Source organism: Drosophila subobscura, chromosome A, assembly GCF_008121235.1.
Source record: "Drosophila subobscura isolate 14011-0131.10 chromosome A, UCBerk_Dsub_1.0, whole genome shotgun sequence".
Lineage (NCBI taxonomy): Eukaryota > Metazoa > Arthropoda > Insecta > Diptera > Drosophilidae > Drosophila > Drosophila subobscura.
In genome coordinates, this window is record NC_048530.1 from 17074968 (window position 1) to 17099367 (window position 24400).

The following is a 24400-nucleotide window of genomic DNA, read 5'->3' on the forward strand; positions in this document are numbered from 1 at the left end:
CGAGAGAGCAAAGAGAGAGAGAAGAATCTGAAGAATTTCTTCTTCCCTGTTCCACATGAATCTCATTTCATCCACCATCCACAGCCACAGTCCCCCCCTCTCTCGCTCTCTCTCTCTCTCTCTCTGTCTGACTTTTGTGCCTGCTTTGTTGTCGTGTGCAGAGAATCCTTTTTATACTTAATGGAATTTTAGTTATTAAAAGTCAATCGATCATGTTAAACAATTGGTGTAGAGTGGAAAACTGAAATGGAAGTGAAAAACGAAACGTGAAAATAGTGTGCAAACGGGAATTTTGTTATATTTCTTAGTAATTATTCTATACACCTTTTTTTGATATGTGTATACATTTCTTGTTATCCTTTTTATAATTTGTATTTATTGTAAACTATTTATACATAAACAAACAAAAACACACACATATAAACACAAACACAAACACAACAATCAGCGAGCATAATATGAATACATAAATATATAAATATTTATAAACTAAATTGTTGTTTCTACTTCTACTTGTTTTTGTTTTTTTTTTATAACTATATATACCATATACAACTATATATATTGTTTACCACACTTTTTTCTATAGGCCATAAGTAATTTAATTAAATGAATTTATTCAAATGAAAATGAAGAAAAAAAGAAAGAAACAAAAAAAACATATACGAGCATGTAACAAAATGGGGCGTGCAAAAAGTTTTCTTAAACAAAAATAAAATTATATTCTACAAACAAAAAGTAAGGGAAAATAATTAAAACCAAACTATGTGAATTTACTATTAAGTTTAAATTATACAACAAACCAAAAGGAAAGGGAAATGAGAAACCAAAACAAACAACAAACAAAAATGAAAGCAAAAAACGTTTACAAAAATGAACAAGACAATTTGTTAAAGAAAAGGCAAACCCAAATGAAAACAAACAAATAAGAGACAACTTTCCAACTTCGACAGACAAGACGACAAGAAGAACAAAATCCAAGAGAGAAAGAAACCCAATTTGAAGGATTATGGGAAATCGTAATACAAAATGCAAACTTATAGCAATTCGAAGTACTTTATAATGAAATATACCTACACACATATGCCTAAGGGAAATGCATACACGAACACGAGTGTGCCCAAACAGAATACATATAGTAGATATATATATACATACAATATATATATATTTGCATGAATTGAGGCGGAGTGGAGCCAGTGACGGAAGGGAAGGTAGGAGGAGAGGGTCGAGAATATACAATACAATACAAATGCAGAAGCAGAAGCAACAAACAGCAATCACAAGTGCAGTAATACAAAAAAACTTAAATTAAATTAATAAAATAAAATACCGTTGACAAATTCGAATAAGTTGTTAGTGAAGGCAGGAGGCACGCATGCGCGCACTGAGAGCTAGAAAGAGAGCAGCAACAGCAGGCACAGATTGGTACAGTTGCTACAGTCGTGCGTAGTGCATCGTGCCCATGCGCAGCAGCAGCAGCAGCAGCAGCGTTATCAAGCAGTTAAATAATGGTTACAAATGATTTACATTTATATATATATTTACATACAATACCTATATATAAAGCAGTTTAAAGTTAAGCGTTTCACACACAAAGCAAACACACAGACAGACATAACAAAAAACCAGAAAAGTTTACAACAAGTTAATGCATTTCAATTCCAAACAAAAACGAAAACGAAAACGATGAAGAATAAAACCAATACAAATAATAATGAATATATATCTACATATATATGAATTAATATAAACAATAATTACAGCCAATAATGGATTACAGCAACCTCAAAGCTCTTACTATTATTTTTAAAAGTAAATTGAGTCAAATGAGACATTTTTAGCAAATCAAACAAATTACTACCGCTACCCACAATAAGCATATGGTATACAAACAATATACTTTTCTCCTCCAAGAACGTTTCCCTAAATTACCAGCAATACAAATTAGCGCGCTATTCTAAGCGAAACAAAAGAAAATAAATTTAAAAACCAAATAAATTAAATTAATACACACATACTATATGGCAAGGAAACAAAAACAAAAACATAAAACAAATTAAAATCTAACGTATTACAACTAAGCGATTAATATACGACAAAACAAATACTTTTATACTATATACACAAAAGCCTAAGAACTAAACTAAAATGCTAAAGAAATTAACGGTAACGAAAACGAGTCTCCTCTCCGCTTCACCCACTCTACAAGCTTTCTCTCTCTCTCTCCTCTCCTCTGTGCACTACTCTCCAGGCCCAAGGCTCACTCAAAAGCTCTCAACTTCAACTTCAACTCCAACTTCGACCTTGACTTCGACTTCGACTCTTTTTCTCGTCTCGTCTCGTCTCTCACTCTCTCTCTCTCTTTTCAATGACCTAACCCAAAAAAAAAAAAACCAACAAAAACCAAACACACTTTTTAACGGTAAATTTTCTACTACACCAAAATATGAATATGAAATATAAAAAAAAAAAAAAAAAAAAAAAAAACAAAAGTACATAAAACTTACAAATTACAGAAAAAAAACAATTTCCTTTTAACGAAAATATCAAAAACCAAAAACATCTCTACAAATATTTAGATATACGATAAAAAGAAATTAAAAACAAAATGAATTAAATCCGATTCTATTATAAGTTTGTAATCAGGAAAAAAAGCATCAAACATTAAACAATTATCAAATATGTTTTAGGTTTCGTCTCGAGGCTGGCTTTTGTTGACCATTTGTAGCCGTTTGTTAATTTTTTGATTAGCTTGAACTATTAACAATCAAATCAGATACTTAACTCGTTTTAATAAACCAATTTCGTTAATCGATTCTGTTGTTCCTTATCGAATTTATAAGTTACATACATTTATAGTCATATGATAAACAAAACAAAACAAAAACAAAAACAATCTTAAAAACAAAACAAAAAAAACAAAAGGAATAGGGGAAGTTTCTCGTTCTAGTTTTGGATTTATATCCAGTGCAAGTGAAAAATCCTTTCATCATTTTTTTTGATACATGTATTTTTCAACATCTACTTCCTGCCCTCAAATGCTTTAAAAACTTTACACAAAAAAACAAAACAATTTAATATAACATATATTATAAACAAATGAAAACAGAAGGATATGAAAAACATTAAGATGACGGAGCAAACCCAATGAGAAAACAAAAAATGAATTAAAACTTTACCTTTTGGATAAATCAATTTAAATGCATATTTTATATATATTTAAACATTTATTTATATATAATATATATGATAATTATAAGTTGGAGAAACTTTGTCAAAGCAAAAAGTTTATATACTTATATATTTAAAAATAATGAACATAATATTAAAAATGCAACATAAAAAATTAACAAACAAGAAAAAACATCACATCTAGATAAATCTCTTAAAAATTTTCAATTTTATTATTAAACCAAAACCAAAAGTGAATAAATAAACAAATTTAACAGTGAATGCATTATTACATATATGTATGTATGTGTATACATATGTATGTATGTATATGGGATTTATAAATGTATTGCATGGGCAGATGGCTAGTAAAGATTACTTAAAAATTGCGCTTTTGTGACAACAACAAAAACTCGTTGTATCCAATCCGTGGATTAACAAATTAACTTACAAGGGGAAGATGGAAGATGACAACAGCAACATAATGCAGACAACAAGTTTTAACATTAAGCGAATAAAACAAAGAAAACCAAATGATTATCAATGTTATTAACATAATTAATATTAACAACAAAAACAAAACAAAAACTGAGAAAACAATACAAAAACATTAAAAAAATATACAAGTACCTATCCTGAGAATAAAATGCGCGCACATTTATTATTTCCTCTAACTGTTCGTTTGTGTATGGGGGAAGCCCCCCTGGGAATAACGGCTGCTCCGCGCACCACCTCAAAGTATCGATACCATGTCTATCGCATCGACACATGGCGCCTCCAGGCCCGGCGTTTTTAATCACCTACAACAATTTCACTATGATTATTAATGATTGTTTTGAACCATTTTCACGTAAGCTCGAATTAATCCATCAAAAGGATCTACCATAATATTAGTTTTTTAAGGGATAACAGAGAACAAAGGGTATCGCAACTTCCATACCCATGTTTTTTTTTCTACTTTCGCTCCCTCAAATCGTGGTGGATTTCGATTTTTTCTCTCTTTATGTGGTGGGTTCCCCGTTTTTTCATGGTGGGTTCCACATAAACAAAATATATCCGGCAACATGAAGGACAATTATTCTCTTTTATTTTGCACAATAAAAGTACCCTTGGGAAAATTAACGCAACCGATTATCAAAGTGAAGTAGTTTTGATTTATTCTTAGCCCACGATGTTTCAATATTCCCACGAAAATGATGAAACTCGAATAATGTTAGCCCAGTTTAGGTAAAAGACATGGTAGTTCGTTTTTTTTTTAGGTAAAGAGAAGGATATAGCTACGAGGGTTATTGAAAACATTATAATATTCCGCAACTAAAAACAATTTGTTCACCTCTTCAAATGGAGGGTGGTTAAGTGGGTTAATCTAGTATCAGAACATAAAATAGTATGTTTCTTAAAGGTTGTGGCATATTACGGTATATATGTGTTGGTCCGACGGTATATTTTATCGATAATTCCGCGGTCACACTGGAAAGAAAGAAAAAAGAGAGAAATTACGACGTCTGCAGGGCGAAAATACACAAAATACTAAGTGAATATGATTGTTGTTGAGTAAAAACAGCGCATAACGAACACGGCCAGTGGCAGCAACAACAAGGAAACTGTTAAATTGCTTAAATTAAAGCTGGAAGGCGATAAAGCGGCTAAGCTCCAACAACAGCAGCAGCAGTAAAAGCAGCACAGCAACAAAAGCAACAACAACACCAGCAGCGCAGCAGTAAAAAGTGCCAGTGTGTGTGGGTTGTTTCGTATGTGTATGTGTGTTCGTGGAAATTGAGCCAGGAGGTGGAACAAGGACAGGAATAGTCACACAGGAACAGGAACCAGAGGAACGCCAACGCGAACGCAAACGAAACGAAACGGGAACGGTGAGAGAGAGAAAGAGAGTGTGTGTGTGCAAGGGAGTGTGAGAAGGTGAGAGAGAGGATTCGGAGTCGCAGAACGCAGTCAAGTGGAGAGAGCTCCAATCCAGAGGAGCAGCTCCAACTCCAGCATCAGCATCAGCCATGTCTTCGAATAATCAATCAAGCGACAGCCAAGTGGCAACAAGTGCCAGCCAGCAGCGAGCTAGCAACGCCTCCACCGCTGACGCCACAGACGCCAACAGCTCCTCCGTCGCCGCCGCTGGTGACGTTGGCTCTTCCACTGCTGCTGGCAATGCCGCCGCCGCCGCTGCCACTTCCTCCTCCTCCTCCCAGGCCAGTGCCAACACCAACGCTGACGCCAACGCCAACGCGAGCAACTCAAACGCCGCGGACCACGATGGTAGCCCCACAAAGCAGGGCAAGCCCCATGGCGGCCATACGGCGGTCAACACCAAAGAGCGTGTGGTGGATAGCGTTCCCTTCCCACCCAGCCACAAGTTGACGCTGGCCGAGGTCTTCGATCCGCGCACGGGCAAACCGAATCATGACGTCCTGAAGCAGCACTTTGTGCTGGAGGGGCGCATCGAGGAGGCGCCCGCCCTCAAGATCATCCAGGACGGGGCCGCGCTGCTGCGCCAGGAGAAGACCATGATCGACATCGAGGCGCCGGTGACGGTCTGTGGGGACATACACGGCCAGTTCTATGATCTCATGAAGCTGTTCGAGGTGGGCGGCTCGCCGGCCACCACAAAGTATCTCTTCCTGGGCGACTACGTGGACCGAGGCTACTTCAGCATCGAGTGCGTGCTGTATCTGTGGTCGCTGAAGATCACCTATCCGCAGACGCTGTTCCTGCTGCGCGGCAACCACGAGTGCCGGCACCTGACCGAGTACTTCACCTTCAAGCAGGAGTGCAAGATCAAGTACTCGGAGCGCGTTTACGACGCGTGCATGGACGCGTTCGACTGCCTGCCGCTGGCGGCGCTCATGAACCAGCAGTTCCTGTGCGTGCACGGCGGCCTGTCGCCGGAGATACACGAGCTGGAGGATATACGGCGGCTCGACCGCTTCAAGGAGCCACCCGCCTTTGGCCCCATGTGCGACCTGCTGTGGTCCGATCCGCTGGAGGACTTTGGCAACGAGAAGAACTCGGACTTCTACACGCACAACTCGGTGCGCGGCTGTTCGTACTTCTACAGCTATGCCGCCTGCTGCGACTTCCTGCAGAACAACAATCTGCTGTCGATCATCCGGGCGCACGAGGCGCAGGACGCCGGCTACCGCATGTACCGCAAGAGCCAGACCACCGGTTTCCCCTCGCTGATCACCATCTTCTCGGCGCCCAACTATCTCGATGTGTACAACAACAAGGCGGCTGTGCTGAAGTACGAGAACAACGTGATGAACATCAGGCAGTTCAACTGCTCGCCGCACCCCTACTGGCTTCCCAACTTCATGGACGTGTTCACCTGGTCGCTGCCCTTCGTGGGCGAGAAGGTCACCGAGATGCTGGTGAACGTGCTGAACATCTGCTCCGACGACGAGCTCATGACCGAGGAGAGCGAGGAGCCGCTCTCTGACGACGAGGCGGCGGCGCGCAAGGAGGTCATACGCAACAAGATCCGTGCCATTGGCAAGATGGCGCGCGTCTTCTCCGTGCTGCGCGAGGAGTCCGAGAGTGTGCTCCAGCTGAAGGGCCTGACGCCGACGGGCGCCCTGCCCCTTGGCGCCCTCTCTGGTGGCAAGCAGTCGCTCAAGAATGCCATGCAGGGCTTCTCGCCCAACCACAAGATTACCTCGTTCGCGGAGGCCAAGGGCCTCGACGCCGTCAACGAGCGGATGCCGCCGCGTCGCGACCAGCCGCCCACGCCCAGCGAGGATCCGCACCATCCACAGTCATCACATCACAGTCAAGGCAACAGCAACAATGGTGCGGCGCATGGGTAAGCGGCATGCCGCAGAGCGGGTCGTGTGTGTGCAGGCAGGCGGTGCGGCAGTGGTGCAAAAGTGGAGTGTGGAGTAGAGCATAGTCGAGTGGAGTTGAGTGGAGATCGAGGCAGCGACAGTGGCAGTGTGCATGGAGACCTAAGAGACATTTGTTTAGTAAAGTGTCAACGATTTGTCGTTTTAGCTAAACATCATTCTGCAGCTGTAACTGAACCTCGCTCAAGCTTGGCCCGAAGCAGAAGCAGCCACTGAAAGGGAAATGGAAGAACACCAACAAGAAAACCACAACAAAATATCCTTAATTAAGCTTAAAGCGTGGCAAAGTAACAACTTAAACAAACCAACAACAAAAACAAAAACAAAAACAAACAAAAGAAAACCCAATTCTATTTCTAAGCATAAATGTAATACAGCTCTAGCTCCAGCTCCTACTTTCGACCACTTCCGGCTGCAAGCAGCAAGCAGCAGCAGCAGCAGCAGCCGCAGGCGATTCATTTGTTTTAGCGCAGGCGCGCGCATCGCGGCGCACATTGGATATTAGAATTATGTGTTGCATACTTTGGCGGGCCGGCCGCAAGAATTCCTTTTCTCAAGAAAACCCCAAAACCCAGAAAACAAAACCCCCCCCATAATTCTTAGCTTAAGTTGTAATGTATAAAAAAACAAAACAAAAACAAAAACAAAAACCGAATGGGAGTAAAACCTTGAATGAAAAATGAACAAAACTTAAACTAAAACTAAAAAGGAAAAAAAAGAAACTACAACTAAATGGAGAAAAAATGATGGTAAAAATCCAGCGCTAATCTGTTAAAAACATTTAGCAGCGCCAAAAAGAAGCGAGCATATATAAACATATGGAATATATAAATATATATTTAAATATCGATCTATAACTAAACAAATATGAAGAAACAATGATTTGAATATGAACAAAGCAGAAAACAAAACAACAAATCAAACCAACTTTTGTGCAATCCTTGTCTTGTAATCCATAACATCAACTTGAAACATCATGAAACTGAGCGATGAAGAGAGGAGAGATGGGAAACCAGTTTGCAATATGTGCCGCAATAGTCCATAAATGTTCCTTATACGAATTAAACTTGAAAAACAAAAAAAACAAAACAAAAACCAACAAAAGAAGAGTTTACCTTTTTTTTTAACGTGTATACATTATATATTTATATTATATTAATTAATACATGCATATGTGTATCTGTATAATTGTTGCTTAATATAACTTTCGACTTAAATCTGTTACATATTCGATGTACCATCTGTGTGTGTACGTGTACGATGGACGCGACGCCAGCTGTGGCTGTATGGTTTGCTGCGTTTTATCAACCAAATCAACCCAAATCAAGTCTTTGTTATCATTAACATGTATAGAGTAAAGCGAAAGAGAGCGAGTAAGAGAAGGAATTAAGCTAATTAGTAAATGAATATGATGCATTTTAAATGATTGATTGATTCAGTACACACACACACACCACAGACACACACCACAGACACACACCACAGACATCCACAGAGAGCAGGAACAAAGCGTTTCCAATTGAACTAGCAAATCAGATATTTAACTAATAATTACTTAATAGAAATGTAATTGATAATACCTATAAATATCCCCCCTCCCCGCCCCCTTGTGTACATTGAACTACTTGTAGCACACACACAACAACACACGCCAGAGAGCGAGAGGAGTATCTTTTGGTCACTTGATTTCTACACAAACACGAACGATGGAAAGTTTTCGAGATGCTAAATCCAATTAAGTCAAAATGTAGCTAACTAATAAGTATGTATGTATATTGTATAAGGCATGGAACGCTGTGGAACAGGCGTTTCAATTCAATTCAAGAGATGGCAATCAATTCCTTCTACTTCCACCCTGCCCCATCCAATTCCTTAACCAGATTCCGTGCAGCGGTCGCTTGTTCCGCGCCACGCGTTCGCATATAAAGTATTTATAGCCAGCTGACTTTCCAATTTCAAATCAAAAATATATATATACAGATATACGCATTGTAATAGGGAAAATCACACAACAGATGCCTTCATCCCAGCACACCACACACACCGAACACACACCCAACACACGCTCTAGGACTCAGCTCCCGTTTCGCTTCGTTTCGACTCGAGTCCATTCCCTGCACTGCTGTACTTTGCTTCGATGCTGCAACACAACACAATGTCCTCCCACACCCTTCAACTTAATATTAACATAAAAGTACACACAAATATGAGGATAAAACAGTTAGTTTTTAGTGTAATGTGCACACACCCAGACACGTATCGTCTCAAGCTACCCGCAACTTATTTCAATCGTAGTTAACCTAACAAACAAATTCCAACTCCCCAGAACTTAGCTTTTATAAAACGGACATCCCTCGCAACTTATGGAGAGATGGCTACAAAGCTTAAACAAATATATATTATAGTCACACAATGTATATTTTTTTTTGATTCAGCAACAGACTCAAACCTACACCAAAGTCGAGCGGTAGATGGAGGACAGGAGGATAAACTAACTATATAAATACTAACAATGATATGATATGGATGCGATGAACAAGAGTAGCAAGAACAAGCATATAGTTTAAGTTTCAGTATTTCCGTTTCCTCTATTGTTGTTGAAAACTGTTGAAATCGCAAATGCATGTTTAGTTAGTACGGAGAAAAATGAACCCGGGGGAAAGACCCCCCTAGAAACACACACAAACAACCCACACACAGAAACCAATTGCAATTTGAAATTGAGTCAAGTCAAGTATACAAACAGAATGAGAAAACACCAAAATAATATAAATGTTTGGAGCAGTACCAAATATGGTAAAGTATTATATAGCTAAATGATCGATGATCCCCATTCACTCCATATGTAACTCTCGAACGATACATACATTTGGCAACTACACGCCTCCTACATAAATAAATACATATTAACTTAACGTCACATATAGTGAGAGATGGAAGAGATGTGTGGCAGAGCGGAGATGCTGATCTGTAGATTTTGATAATGTATCAAGACCATACCAAATACTTGATGGATCCATAAAACGTTGAACCCAATCCAACCCGAAGCATAAGCCGAATCAAAAGAAAAAAGGAACACACACACGTTACTGTTAAAGCGCGATCAATGTCGGGGATAGTGTGTGGCGTGGCCCGATGTATGCAGATGCATTCCAGAGCAGAAGACGTGCATGGTACTTACATACATATATAAGACATTTCGCCTCTTAAAGCAATTATAAAGATAACAAATGAGTAATGTTTATTATATTATTAAATTATATATACATACATATACATATTATATAAACAAAATAAAATAAATCAGCAGCAAAATTTCAATTGTATGCTTTTATTAACGGAATTTTGAAAACTAAAGGAATATTCGACATTGTTTTTGTTGTTGCCTTCAACGTTAAGAATTATTGAATTGCCATTTTCAAAACAGATTAATTAATTCTCTTCAATGGGAAAGTTGCACTGGGGTGAAATCGAAGACGTAAAATGTAGTAGTAAAACATTGTGTAAATTACCGTTAACAGCGCCACCTGCCACCTTTCAGTGCAAACAGTTTCGTGTAAATAGCTGATGGCTGTGAAACCGTAAAAACCGGTAGCGCAACGAGGTATGCGGTATATTTTGTCAAATTTTCAATAGTAACTTTATGGTTTTTTTGGTTGACCGTTTTAAATTTAATCTGTTTTGCAATCAATCCAATAAAGATAAGCCATTAAAATCAGCCAATCTGGTGGAGAATTGTATGATGATTTAAGTTAAATTACAGTTGTAAAGATGAGAGTCCTAACCAGTTGGTAATATTAAACAAAAGATCAAAGTCGAGGAAAATGATTTTTGATTTACGGCATATTTACAGTATATTTTTAAAATGAAAAGTTATTTTTCGGTATATTTCTGAGGGTCAGTCTGTATATTCCATCGATAATTCCGCGGTCACACTGGTGCCGTGTTTTTGTATCGCCGCAAAAAGAAAATCAAAATTTTAAGCAACTTGACTGCTGTTAACCATTTTAAAATTGATTAGTTGCTCTACATTATGCTAAAGTATTACCAATCATAGCACAAAGCCATTATCGAGCATCGGAAACACGGTAAAGAGGGAAAACCAAATTCTCGCGCCAGCAGGCCTATCTCTGTGTGGGTGTGTGTGTATGAATGAAGTGTGATTGTGTGCTTGGTGTGTGGGAAAGTAAAGTGTATGATTAAGTGCAGTCGCTGAGCGGCCGCAATAACCATTCAACAGTCAACAGGAAACGCCATCGCTCATCCCGCTTCTTTTTCTCGTTGCAAAACAGAGCCTTCCCCCGAAACTTTGGTGAAACTCAACTTGGAGCAGACCAGAGCAGCAGCCACACATCAATAGCAGCAGAGGAGAAGCAGTCGCGGACAGTTTCCAGTTCCAGTTGGTGCCCCACAAAAAATGGATAGCAAGGGACGCAATGTGATTGTCTGTGATAACGGCACAGGGGTAAGAAATCAATTTTGTCATCTAAATTCTAATCCGATTTCCCCCGCGATCACTGTGACATACATTTCTGGACCGTCGTCGCCGCCGCCGCAGCAGAAGCAGTAGCAGCAGCAGCAGATTCTTGTAGGTTAAGCAGTGCTTCCATGGAACTGCTTGACTGCTTCGGGCGTTGACGTTGAGGTCGGCGCGACTCTGCGGGAGTGCAGTATTGATGCCGTTAGTGCAATGTGGTGGAAGAGGTCGCTGCCTCTGCTGCTGCTGCTGCTGCTTTAGTCATTGTTACCGCTGACCGTCGTCGATACGTTATTACTCACCCAACTCAAATGTTACGCATACTCTGACACACACCACACATACGCTCATACACAAACAAAACACGCCCAAACTGCCGAAAGAGCGGCGGCGGCTGTGGACGCCTATGGTATTTTGTGTTCAATCTTATGTCTTATCGCGCAAAAGATAACGGTGATACCGAACCATACCACGCCGAAGCGATATACAAAAGCAGCTGGCGGCAAGAATTGAAACGCAAACAAATAACGAAACTCTAACACTCTATTTTCTCTCTCTCTCTCTCTCTCTCTTTCTCTCTTTTGTTGATTGCAGTTTGTGAAGTGCGGCTATGCCGGCAGCAACTTCCCCGCCTACATTTTCCCCTCGATGGTGGGGCGACCCATTATCCGGGCGGTGAACAAAATCGGTGACATCGAAGTGAAGGTATGACCAGCGTAATATCCGATATTGCCCGACCATCCATAAGCAAACACAAAACATTTAAAACACACAAACAAATAGCACGGGAAAGGAAGAGGACATAATACCACATTCATACACATAAACATAAATTCGGCCTAATCGTAGTGGGAAATGGCAATGGACTAGTTACCAAACTAGCCACCAGTAATCAACTACTGGTAGCTAACGGCTGTTTCCTTCTCCATTTGGGAGTTTGGGTTAGCGGTAGCTACCTGTGATTACTGGCAACAAGTTTGGTAACTAGTTACTGGAGGGATCATCTTCCACACACACACACACACGCACACACACACACCACTCATACACCATATAGTTTGTTAATTTTTTCTATATAAATTATTCAAGAACTAGTTGAACGGCAAGAACAAAATTAGTGCCTAGAAATTCACATTCCATAATCACTTCCCCCCCACACACACAAACACACAGACACCACCTGCTCTCTCTCTCTCTCTCTCTCTCTATGTCTGTCTCTCTGTCTCTCATCTGATTATGTTAGCTGAAACTGAAATTGCTCTATTCTATTCTATTCTGTACTATTTTATCTATTTAGTGTGGCATTGTTACATACACTCATTATGATTTAATACATACCATCCATATTGTACACCTTGCATACTCCACTCCACTCCACTCCACTCTCACCGTTTCACTTTATTTCTTAGATCAAAAATGCATACACATACTTCATGATCTCATTGCATTTTGTCTTGAGTTGCATCCCCAACGGGTGGCTTCCATTTGGTCTTGGTTTCTCTTCTCAATGGTGTGTTGTGGTGTTGCGCACAAATGGCATACAAGTACAGTCTCTCCTTGGGGTTCTTTCGGGGAACTCGGGCACAAGCCCAGGGCTACCCAGATCTTAAGTGGGGGAGGGACCCAGGCCAGGCCAGGCCAGACCAGATCAGACCACACACAAAGCCCGTCTGCTTTTTTCTAGTGCATTTCACCATATCACTCGCCTTATACTTTATAGCCTATTCTACTATATACAAAATATACTTCCTATTCCTAGCATTTGCTGGTTTTTAAGTTTAGACACAAAAACAACAAGCAAGACGATATTTCAACAACTATAACCAGACACTATACAAATAATAAAAGAAACAAACAAAACGAATCGTTATCTTCATTTTTAATATTCTTATACAATTTTCTGTTCTTTTTTTTACATATTTTTGTTGAAAATACAAATATTTTGCAGGATTTACATGTCGATGTAAGTCAAGTTTTTATAGTTTAAAGCAACAAACAATTTCCCCTACTTAAATCCAAATGTTAAAAGTAATTCCACACAACAACCACAGCCACAGCAGCAGCAACAAAAAAGCAAAAAAAGACAAACTCCAAATCCATGCGAAAAAGGTTAAATAAAATAAATGTTTTGTTATTTAACATTTTTCCAAAGGAAAACGTTGGAAACGCTTTTCTCGTTCTCATTGTGCTGTTTGTTGTGTTTCCCTTGCTCTTCTTCGTTTGTTGTTGCTAGTGCTATTACCGTTGTAGTTGTTATTCTTTGAATTGTTAATTATTTGATGCATGAAGACTTGCTTGTGGCTTAGCTGAAGTGCTTTTAGTTCAGGCATTCCAGCAGCCCAGACCGAAACAGTCGAGCTGCTTGCACCCCACTCGTTGCCTTTTGTTTGTTGTTGCACGTTAATGCTCGTTCATTTGTTTATGTTTTTGTTACATGTAGCTTTGGATTGTACTCGTTTATGGTAGTCTATGACGTTACTGTCCCCCCCAGCCCATTTGCTTCTTGTCTGTACCTGTCGCTCTTTTCTTTGTGTATGTCCAGAGCCAAAGCTCGTCCTGCGATCCCTTCTCCCTTTTCCTTCAACCTTCAACTGCTCCTAGTCCCAGATTGTCGCGAGCAATATGTTATGTTTTATGCTGGCCACTAACAATGCAAAAATGTGCACAAAAAAATGCAATATGCAAATGCAAATTTTCAGGATCTTATGGTCGGCGATGAGGCCTCCCAGCTGCGATCACTACTGGAGGTCTCCTATCCGATGGAGAACGGCGTGGTGCGTAACTGGGACGACATGTGTCATGTGTGGGACTACACGTTCGGCCCCAAGAAGATGGACATTGATCCGACAAACACAAAGATACTGCTGACAGAGCCACCCATGAATCCCACAAAGAATCGAGAGAAAATGATTGAGGTAGGTCCATGCGATGCGATGCAAACCAATTGCTCCTTTACTTACCCTTCCCTTCTGTGATTTCAGGTGATGTTCGAGAAGTACGGCTTCGATTCTACATACATTGCCATTCAGGCTGTGCTTACGCTATACGCCCAGGGTCTGATATCGGGCGTGGTTGTCGATTCCGGTGATGGGGTGACGCATATTTGTCCCGTCTACGAGGAGTTTGCCCTGCCACATTTGACGCGCAGATTGGATATTGCTGGACGTGATATCACACGCTATCTGATTAAGGTGAGTTCCTCCCAATTTTCTCATTAAACTCATCAATAAATGAATCTCTTTCCAGTTACTTTTACTACGTGGATACGCCTTCAATCATTCCGCTGACTTCGAAACGGTCCGAATCATGAAAGAGAAACTCTGCTACATTGGGTATGACATCGAGATGGAGCAGCGCCTGGCCCTGGAGACGACGGTGCTGGTTGAGTCCTATACGTTGCCCGATGGCCGTGTGATCAAGGTGGGCGGCGAACGATTCGAGGCACCCGAAGCACTATTCCAACCGCATTTAATCAATGTCGAGGGCGCTGGCATTGCGGAGCTGGTCTTCAATACGATCCAAGCGGCGGACATCGACATACGGCCAGAGCTCTACAAGCACATTGTCTTGTCTGGCGGCTCCACCATGTATCCGGGTCTGCCCAGTCGATTGGAACGCGAGATCAAGCAGCTGTATCTGGAGCGAGTGCTGAAGAACGATACGGAAAAGTTGGCGGTATGAAAAGCTTCTTTTTCTATTCATTTTTGTGCGAAATTGATGGAAGTTTCATTTCAGAAATTTAAAATACGCATTGAGGATCCACCGAGGCGAAAGGATATGGTCTTCATTGGCGGTGCCGTGCTGGCGGAGGTGACAAAGGATCGGGACGGCTTCTGGATGTCCAAGCAGGAGTACCAGGAGCAGGGACTCAAAGTATTGCAAAAGCTGCAAAAGATCAGCAACTAGGAGCAGGATTTTGATTCAGATTGAGATTGAGATTGATAGATGACGAGGATGAACAAGTGTTTTAGCAATTAGTTTTGGCAATCGGCTCTGTCTACCAATGTAAACCAATTCGATTGGAAATGCCCGATGCGAAACGTGTGTGAATGTGCTTTTTTTTCCACCTGTGTTTGATTGAATGTCTCCCGCTCCCGCTCCCGTTCCCAACTCACCCGCTAATCCATTCTCAGATGATGCTGTGTCCACTGCCGATATCTTTGTGTCAATTTGAAATATATGTTTAACGATTATCTGATTATCTGATTATGCTTACGATTACGATTATGTGATTCAATGATTAACCCACAGCGCCTCGTTCTTTATTTGTTCCACTATGTTGTATTCTCCATCCATCATCCCATGGCATAAATGTATTGAAATATTTTTTAAACGCAACTCTTTTCCTTTCGCGAGTATTCTGAATGTGTTGAAAGTATTACAAATGCTGTTAGCAGCGATTCCAAATCGCATCACGTAGAAGGAGAAAGAGAGCATAAAAAGACATGCAGACAGAGAGAGAAAGCGAGAGAGAGAGAGAGAGAGAGAGAGCTGCACAATTGAGAGCGAGATGGGAGGTACATAAGCTAATTTCCGTTTGAAAATGAATACAAATTAAATGAATTATCAACGATGAGTACCAAGTGGCGTATCAATTGATTGGTTTGCTGAGCCCCACCCAACCATAGCATGGAGCCCATTTGGGTTATCTGTCACTGGAGCCACTAGACCCAGTCCAGACACGCAAGAAACCAAAGTTAAATAGAGAAGGAATTCAGAGTCATTTGAAATTGATAACAACTCGCCCCCACTTGATGCCCTTGCTAGCTAGTTGCAATTTGATTCTCGCTCCACACCAGCCATTGCATTTGGGCATATGGCTGGACGCATGGCTGCAGTGTGAACGAATGTGTGGGGGTATGCCAATTACATTTAATGCAAAATAATAACAATAAACAAAGCAACTAATAACAAATAAACCAAACAGTGGCACACACACACAATAGAAAATAAAAGAAGAAATTGAAATCGGAATGGTTTATGGTCAGGTCCAACCGTAATTACGGAATTTACGGCCACCGATTCGGGAAAAACACAACGGGCGTGGGGTGGAAACTGGACACTTGTAATCAGTTTCAATTGTTTAACAACAACCCAAGCACAAATTGCACAAAATCGAACCAAACAATGCACTCAAACTCAAACATAAAGCAGGAACCCTCGAGATTATCGTTGGCATCGTTGGGGGAGCGCAAAAACGACTTTGGGTGGGTTTCTCTTTGCTTCCCTTGATACCCTTTGTTTTCTGCTCCATTGCTTGAAAGTAACTGCACAGTTCTTGGAGCTCGCCACCGTCTTCTTGGGCATTTTTGTACCTGCTCCGTGATGGCTTCTCGGGCTGTAGAATACGTTTCCCACTTGTGTGATGGATATCGTTTCTATTTTAGAACGCACCTGGAATGCCATCAGCCAGCAACCCCTTGCCTGATAAGAGCAATCTGGTGGGCAGCTCGGGCTTAGTCTACAGGTCTGCGGATACTGATAACTCGAGCCTTTGTGGGTCTTTGTGCGACGGACACACGTCGGTTGGCCTTTGTTGTGGTTCAGTCCGTCATTTAGTTGGTAAAGCGACGCAGCATGGAGAACATGTCGAACATGTCGAACAGTAGACGGCAGCTCCTGGCACTGCTCCTGCCCCTGCTGGTGGTCAGCGGGGCTCAGGCCGAATACGGTGACTTGGCCGGCAATTGGCTGGTGGATTACGGACAGGCCGAGCTCCGTCTTTTCAGCGATGGAAGTGCGCAGCTGCAGCTGCACATTTACAATGTCCAGCCGCAGGATGGCGCCTTGGACTATCAGTTTGTGGTGCGCTCGAGCGACGAGCTGAGGGCCCTGGCATATAGGACCGTGCCCCGGCAGGACTTCGAAGCCAGCGGCAGTTGGCAGGGCACGGTGGACGTGACGGGCAAACGCTTCGGCTACAGCGAGCTGCTGGTGGAGCTGCACTCCGCTGACGGCGTTGCAGTCGAGGCATTCCCGCAGCCCCTGTCCATTGCGGTGCTGAGGGAGCGCGTGGTCGATGAGCGGGTAACCACATATGTGTCCGCGGCCCTGGCCCTGCTGATGTTCCTCAATCTGGGCACTGTGCTGGACCTGCAGCGCCTGCAGGGCATCGTGTGTCGGCCCGTGGGTCCTGTGGTCGGCATCGTCAGTCGGTTCGTGGCAATGCCAGCCCTGGGCTTTGGCCTGGGCCGTGCCCTCTGGCCGGGGCAGCAGCCCCTGCAGCTGGCCCTGTTCTACACAGCGCTGGCCCCCAGTGGCGGTCTGGCCAACGTGTGCGCCGTTTTCCTGAAGGGGAACATCAACCTGTCGATTGCCACCACCACCATCAACAGCCTGCTGGCGCTGGCCTTCATGCCGCTGTGGATCATGGTCCTGGGGCGTCTCGTCTACGACGACGACGAGCTGACGGTGCCCTTTGGCCAGCTCTCGGGCGGTGCGGCGGCTCTGGTCGCCTGCCTGGCCATTGGCCTCCTGCTGCGCCTGTGCGTGCCCAAGACAACGCGCTTCATCTTTCGCTTTCTCAAGCCGCTCTCGGTGGTGCTCAGCCTGTGTCTGGTGGGTCTGACGGTGGGCCTCAATTGGTTCGTCTTTGCCGAGTTCACCTGGCAGGTAAGTCGCTACTTCGGAGCAGCTTCAGCTTCAGCTTCAGCTTGAGCTTCAATTTCCCTCATTTGCAGGTGCTGGTGGCTGCTCTCTGCCTGCCCGTGGCCGGCTATCTGGCCACCTACTTGCTGTCCAAGCTGCTGTGCCGCTCGCCCACCGATGCCCTCACCCTGGCCATCGAGACGAGTGTGCTGAACATGACCATGCCCATTGTGCTGCTGCAGGCCAGCCAGCTGGAGCAGCCGCAGCTGGATCTCATCCTGGTGGTGCCCATAGCGGCATCGCTGCTCTCCCTGGTGCTCGTCGTCGTCCTCTATGGGGTGCGCCGCTGCCTCGGTTGGAATGTGCGCCAGGATGAGCACGCCTTCGATCACAAGCAGCTGATCGCTGAGCACGACGAGGCCGTCTACCAGCGACCTTGAGCGCATCAGTTCCGCTCTGTCCTAGTTTCCTGTTATTGTTAATTCCTATGATAAGAATACGTGCGCGAGTATATGTCCATATGTGTGTTTATGATGATAAGTTGGTAAATAAATCAAAGTTTATCTTTTAGTGTGCGAGCGATTGCAAAATGCCGCGCCACAAATCGATTGATACGACCGCCATTTGCCATTGCATAGCACTGTCTCTGAGTGCGCGTTTCGCAACACTTTTCTTGCCCAAGCGGCAAATTCAAATATTTTCATTGAAATTTAACATTTTAGCTATAAATGTGTGCTCCAAATTCATTAGTTTATGTAGGCAAACATCCTACATTCGTAATGTGTTTTTCTTGCTAACGAAAAGCTATAAAATACATTTGTGTCGCTGTGGTGTGGTGTGAATGTGCTCGCCTTGTTTGCTGGTCAGCTGCGTACGCTGCCAATTGGAGCATTGGCCAGGCGCACACACAAACATGCCGTATGTCGTGTGTGTGTATGTATGTATGTACATAGCGGCACACGCACATGCATGAGCATGACCAGCACTTGGCAACTCTGAAAGGTACGCTGTGGTGGCTGGTGGGCTGCATGATGTCATCAGTTGCGTTTGCAGGCTGCCGTCAATTACGACACATCAACACACACACACACACACAGAGTCACGCTCGCAAGCACGTGCATTAGTGTGTGTGTGTTTGTGTGCGCAAATACACGTGCTTGCGTATGTATGGAGGGACAAAGATATAAAAATAAGTGCTACCTGTGCACATGCACATGCGATGGTGCTGGTGTTGGTGTTGGTGTTGGTGCTGCTGTTGTGTTGGTTTCTGTGTGCTGCTTGGTGGTCAACTAACGGTTAAAGCTTGGAACGCATTACCACGCCCCCACCCACCGAGCGACACACCGCCAGAACGCCCTGGACAATGGCTTTTCGGTTATAAATAAATTGTTCATACATACAAGGTGGCAAATGACATAACATGAGAGAGGAGGCGAGCAGCGGGTGACACGGGGGGTGTGGGGGTGTGGGGGTGTCAGCTTAATGGAGATAACTTGCCAAGGATAACCAGCAAGAGGATAACTAGCGAGCTATGTATGCATTCAAGGAACTAATCAAATGAAGAGGGACAACTGTCCAGGCATAACTGATGGCAGTCCGCGTTCAAGGACATCATCAGCTGAAGGACCCCAGCCGAACGGAAAGCAATCAAGGACATGTCCAACACAAAATGCACGCACATGTAAATGACAATTAGCAAACAGAAATTAGCTCAACCTCAAGAAATGGCAAACATTTATGAAATTATTAATTGCAATTAATGCTTGAGTTGCCATTAACTGAAAGCCAACCACGACATACATACAGACAGACTTATCCTTTGCTTTAAAAAACTCAACGAAACTCATTTCTATAATTAAGACTGGCTTAGCCATGGCCCAGCACAATGTACATAAATATATGAAGATTGAGAGCAACTTGAAAGCAGTTTGAAGCAGCAGCAAAGCAGTTCAAAAGCAGTTGAAAGCAGCCGCAGTTTTAAAGCTACTGGGAACCCTAGGGTGCAGTTTGCACCACCTAAAATCAGCTACAAAAATACACTTGTACATACATATGTAAATACATACATACATACGTACATATGTATATGTATATTTACATATGCATGCACTTGTTACATACTTAAGTCGTATTTTTCCTTTGCTTTGAATAGATCAAAGGGAACACCACCACCCCAGCCACATTTGGTTAATGGGAACAGGAACTGTTACAGATATCTGCAGTACAGTGAAGATGGTGATAATACATGGTGATAATGCGTAGCTGCCAATGAGGCGGCAGCCACCCTTATGGCAGCGCCTCCAGATCGGTTGCGCCCAGAGTTGTGGTTTCCAGAGACACTTGCCAGTGCCGTCGATGCCCTACTCGTGCTCGTACACACTGATCAATCAGATAAACGGCTCTCTGGACTGATAACAGACGCCAGCAACGACGCTCTCCACATGGTGCGGCTGCAGACGGGGCGCCCTGCGGTAGGTGGACACATTTTGGGCATCAATTTGAGGCGTCGCCTAGCCTTAGGTTCAGTCTTCATTTGTTCACCCACCTGATAGCCCCACATGGTTTTAATTGCCTTTTGGCTGCACAGTGTACCACCGCTGATAATTGTGAAAGAAAAACTGTTTCGATTTCGACAATCACTTCCATTCGTTGTTGCTTCCAGCTGTTTGTGCCAGCCATTGATTGAATTCCTTGTTTACCAGCAGCAGCTGGAGCAGCATTCAACCTCCTCCCATTCGCACTTTTCCTGCCCATTCATCCAGACACTGCCTGCCGCCCGCTGTGGCTTCAAAATGTCTGCTGTGCGGGTGCGAGGCCATTGTTTCATTCCACCTACTCCCCCCCGAGACAATCGGTCTCCCACTCCCACTTCCACTCTCTGTCTCTGTCTCTGTCTCTGTCGCTCGCTCATTAAGGTGCACTTTGCGCACCGATTAAGTGATTTCAGAATTATATTAGCCTTGCAAGGCACGAGGCAAGCGGCACAATGTAGCAGCATAGTTAAAAGACATGAACCCCCCGTCCATCCGTTCCACCATGCCCGACTCTGGGGCCCACAGTCAGAGCTCCATTGACCGCCTCGGCCTGCTGCTGCGCATTGCAGTTAACCCCGAAAGAAACAATGCAGCAGGCGGAGCAGTCGTAGCCGGGGAGTTGCCCGGAGGCAGCGAGGAGTTCACTTCAGTTGCTGTGCCCCACTTCGGGCCCGTGCCAAAACAACATTGGAGCCGAGCGAGAGCGGCAGCGGCGGCAGTCATAAGCGGCACAAGCCAATTCCATGCCCTGCTGGGGAGGGGTCCTTGTCGGTGCAAGTGCACTGCTGGATAATGGGTGGAAGGCTGCAGGAGAGGTGGGAGGAAGTTTCTGCTGGTGGGTAGATTTGGGGGCTGCCCCCCAGAAGCAAGGCACTTGGTTTCGTTTCGTGGCATTTGCGTGGCATTTGGATGATTTCTGCCTATTTCCCGGCCCCAGTGCCAGCCCCCGTCCGCCACCCAACCCTTAATCGCGTGTTTGCCGCACATTTTAACGGCTGTCGCTGTGTCGTTGTCGTTGTCGTTGTCGCTGTCGGTTGCCACAGCAACAGCGAAAAACGAAACACGAAACACGAAAGGCAAATGCAATGGCAGAAGGCAGTCGGTGGCCAGGGGCAAGGTGACAGCAGGGGTGGCAGGGCAGGGCAGGGCAGGGCAAGTCACAAAAGAATCAAAGGAGAGGGGGTGCTGGGTGCCTGGGTGCCTGGGTTCATCTCTCTAAACTGCAAACGTTTGTGGTGCTGCTGCTCTTTTAAACCTTTATTTGGAGTATATTTTCCACTGGATCAAACAAAGCGAAAGAAAGCGGAACACAAAGGAAGAAGCTCGGGCCTCAAATCAGCTCGGAACTGTGCTAAAATCTGCTTGTGTTGGCTCCCCCAATGTTCTTCCATTCCGAAATTGGGAATATTTATGCAGCAATAAAACTCGTTTGATATTTTGGTATTATTTGTTTAGTTGTTCATGGCTTAGTCCTGCGCCTAATGATCCCCTGCACGTGGACTTCAATATTATGCCTAATTATGGCGAGGCTGATGGCGATGGTGATGGCATAATTAGTCAGGCAGCCCTCCACCAGCTCTACTTGCTGCTTGATGTTGCTGCCAAATACTCATAGTAGCTGCTGCTGCTGCTGCTGTTGCTGCTGTTGTTGTTGTTGCAACTTAATGTGGACTTTCGGTTCAAGTGTACCCAAAATGTATGCAAATTCCAGTGCGAGTGCGAGTGCGAGGCGCATGCAGGGGCCTCCAACGAGTCCTCCCTGCCACCAGCCAGCGGAAAGTGCAAAAGGAAACGCACAGCTGAATAATGTAAGGTTATGTTAATGTGAACACCCCCCGCAACCAATTCGCTCCACGCCACTGGGGGGTGTGGCGAGAGTTTGGATTGGGTTGGATTCTTGGGCTCACACATTTGCTGCACTTGTCTGGGGCTGCTCTGGCCCCCCCTCTGTCGCAGCCAATCCCTGCCCTGTGGCAGGTGCGAGCAGAAAGTGTTGACCATAACCGAAGGCGATTTAATTGAATATTCAATTTCGCTCGCCCACGCGGCGGCCACCATTTGCCGTTTGCCGTTTGCCGTTTGCCGTTTTAGGACCATCAGAGGAGCAGGAGCAGCAGGAGGACAAGGAGGACAAGGAGAAGTCGTCATATTTCATCGTCAAAATGCCATCGATGGCACTCTGTTGAATGGACGGAGCGAGCTCAGCTTTTGCAGATCGATGAGCACTTCCATGGACTTCATGTAGGGTCTGCCCAAAAGCTTGAAAGTCTTCAATTTGGTTTATGTTTAAAGCAGCTGGCAAAGGGATGAAATGGTGTTTGGATTGGCTACCCGCAACCAGCTTGTGGAGTGAAAGTTATGTGGCAGAAAAACTACTTTGAGGCACTTGCAGACTCGCTTCCAGCTGCCGCTGTGTCCTGGCTCTGTGTGGAAAGGGGTAAGAGGAATCGCACTCTTGCACGCACTTGACAAGGTGATGGACGACAGATACCGATTGCACGGTCATCGCTAACCCACCTCCACAGCTAGCCCACATACCATAGTGTCAGCGCACAGGACGCGCAGTCCCTCATCTCCTGACGGAGCAGGATATGGGCTGGTGTCAGCCGGGGGGCGGGGGGAATGGCACAAGCTGTGGGGGCGGTGGAGTGGCGGCAAGGTAAACGTTGCCGCTGTCAAAATGTCGTCATTGTTCATTCATGAAATGTGCGCCTTTTTTTCCTGTGCTCACATTTTCATCCAGCAGCAACCGCAACCAGCCGCAACTGCCAGGGACAACAACAGCAATACATACATGTACGAGTATACATATACATATGTAGATACATATGTATGTGTAAATGTACATATGTGCCATGCAGCAATAGCAATAGCAAGAGCCGCAATGGCCGCACAAATATAAATACAAGGAACAAGAAAATGTTGCTGCTGCACTCCCAGCGAGAATATGTCTCAAAGAATATCTCTCCAAGCTAGAGCTACGTACAAATGTATGCACCGATATATCTACATGTGTGTATTCTACATTTACATATGTAAAATATGACAAAAGCTATTCGATTTGTGAGTTTTCGCACTTTCCTGACTCTGCCAAGTCGAACTGATTAATCTAGAGTCAATCTAGAGCCTATCTACTGGCAAATGGCAAATGGTTGATCCGATTCGTTGTACCCTTTGCAAAATGTATGCTTGAAGGGGGACTCCAGGCAGTCAGCCAGTCAGTCAGTCAGTCAGAGGAGTGTGCAGAAAAGAGAAGATTGCCGAATGGGTGGGAAAGAGTGGGCAGAGCAAAAGGAGTGCCTGCCTGTCTGTGTGTGTGTGTGTGTGTGCGAGGACACTGCGAGGACGTCCTGTACGTGCCACTGTTGTTGTTGCTGCTGCTGCGTGCTGCTGTGTTGCATGCACACACACACACACACACACAGAGCCATGCCGCAGCACACATTCGCTGACATCATCCGCTGCCGCCTTGCCACTCAACGCTGGCTACTTACTCATGTCTGAGTACAGCGTGTGGGTTGGGCTGCTGACAAAAAGGGGAACAGGAACAGGAACAGGAAAATGAGAGGCGGGGCACAGGGGTAGGGGTGGGGGCAGGAGCTAATATCTTGTGGGCGGGGCCCGCTGCTCGTATGCCACATATTCCACAAATATTGTCACTTGAGTTCGACACTGAAGTTCCCTTTTCCTTTCCCCTTCCCCTTGCCTTTCCTGTTCCTGTTCCTGGTTCCATTTCGTTGTTCCTCCTCCATACGTAGCATACTTTTTGGCATGCC

The 24400-nt window shown here is 44.2% G+C and overlaps 3 protein-coding genes across 7 annotated transcripts; all 3 read left to right on the top strand.

Annotated features, from left to right (window-relative positions):
- The first annotated feature begins 4642 nt into the window (after window positions 1–4642).
- On the top strand, window positions 4643–8099 carry LOC117895458 (serine/threonine-protein phosphatase 2B catalytic subunit 2). Its single transcript, XM_034803134.1, has one exon. It carries the CDS (start codon window positions 5184–5186, stop codon window positions 6987–6989), a length of 1806 nt encoding a protein of 601 aa, XP_034659025.1. The 5' UTR covers window positions 4643–5183; the 3' UTR covers window positions 6990–8099.
- On the top strand, window positions 6984–15835 carry LOC117895482 (actin-related protein 2). Of its 5 annotated transcripts, XM_034803201.1 has the most exons (9): window positions 6984–7055; window positions 11351–11372; window positions 11404–11490; window positions 12097–12207; window positions 13451–13465; window positions 14202–14417; window positions 14484–14693; window positions 14749–15177; window positions 15238–15408. In XM_034803201.1, the coding sequence occupies exons 3-9, from the start codon at window positions 11443–11445 to the stop codon at window positions 15406–15408; spliced, it is 1200 nt and encodes a 399-aa protein (XP_034659092.1). In that variant the 5' UTR covers window positions 6984–7055; window positions 11351–11372; window positions 11404–11442. The 5 variants fall into 5 exon arrangements, with proteins under 5 accessions (XP_034659092.1, XP_034659067.1, XP_034659076.1 ...); XM_034803176.1 differs by lacking the exon at window positions 6984–7055 and adding an exon at window positions 10955–11113 and having other exon boundaries at window positions 11318–11490; XM_034803185.1 differs by lacking the exon at window positions 6984–7055 and having other exon boundaries at window positions 11240–11372.
- Window positions 15836–17051: 1216 nt separating this feature from the next.
- Window positions 17052–18648, top strand: LOC117895475. The gene is made up of 2 exons (XM_034803157.1): window positions 17052–18114; window positions 18183–18648. Exons 1-2 carry the CDS (start codon window positions 17080–17082, stop codon window positions 18528–18530), a joined length of 1383 nt encoding a protein of 460 aa, XP_034659048.1. The 5' UTR covers window positions 17052–17079; the 3' UTR covers window positions 18531–18648.
- Window positions 18649–24400: the final 5752 nt, after the last annotated feature.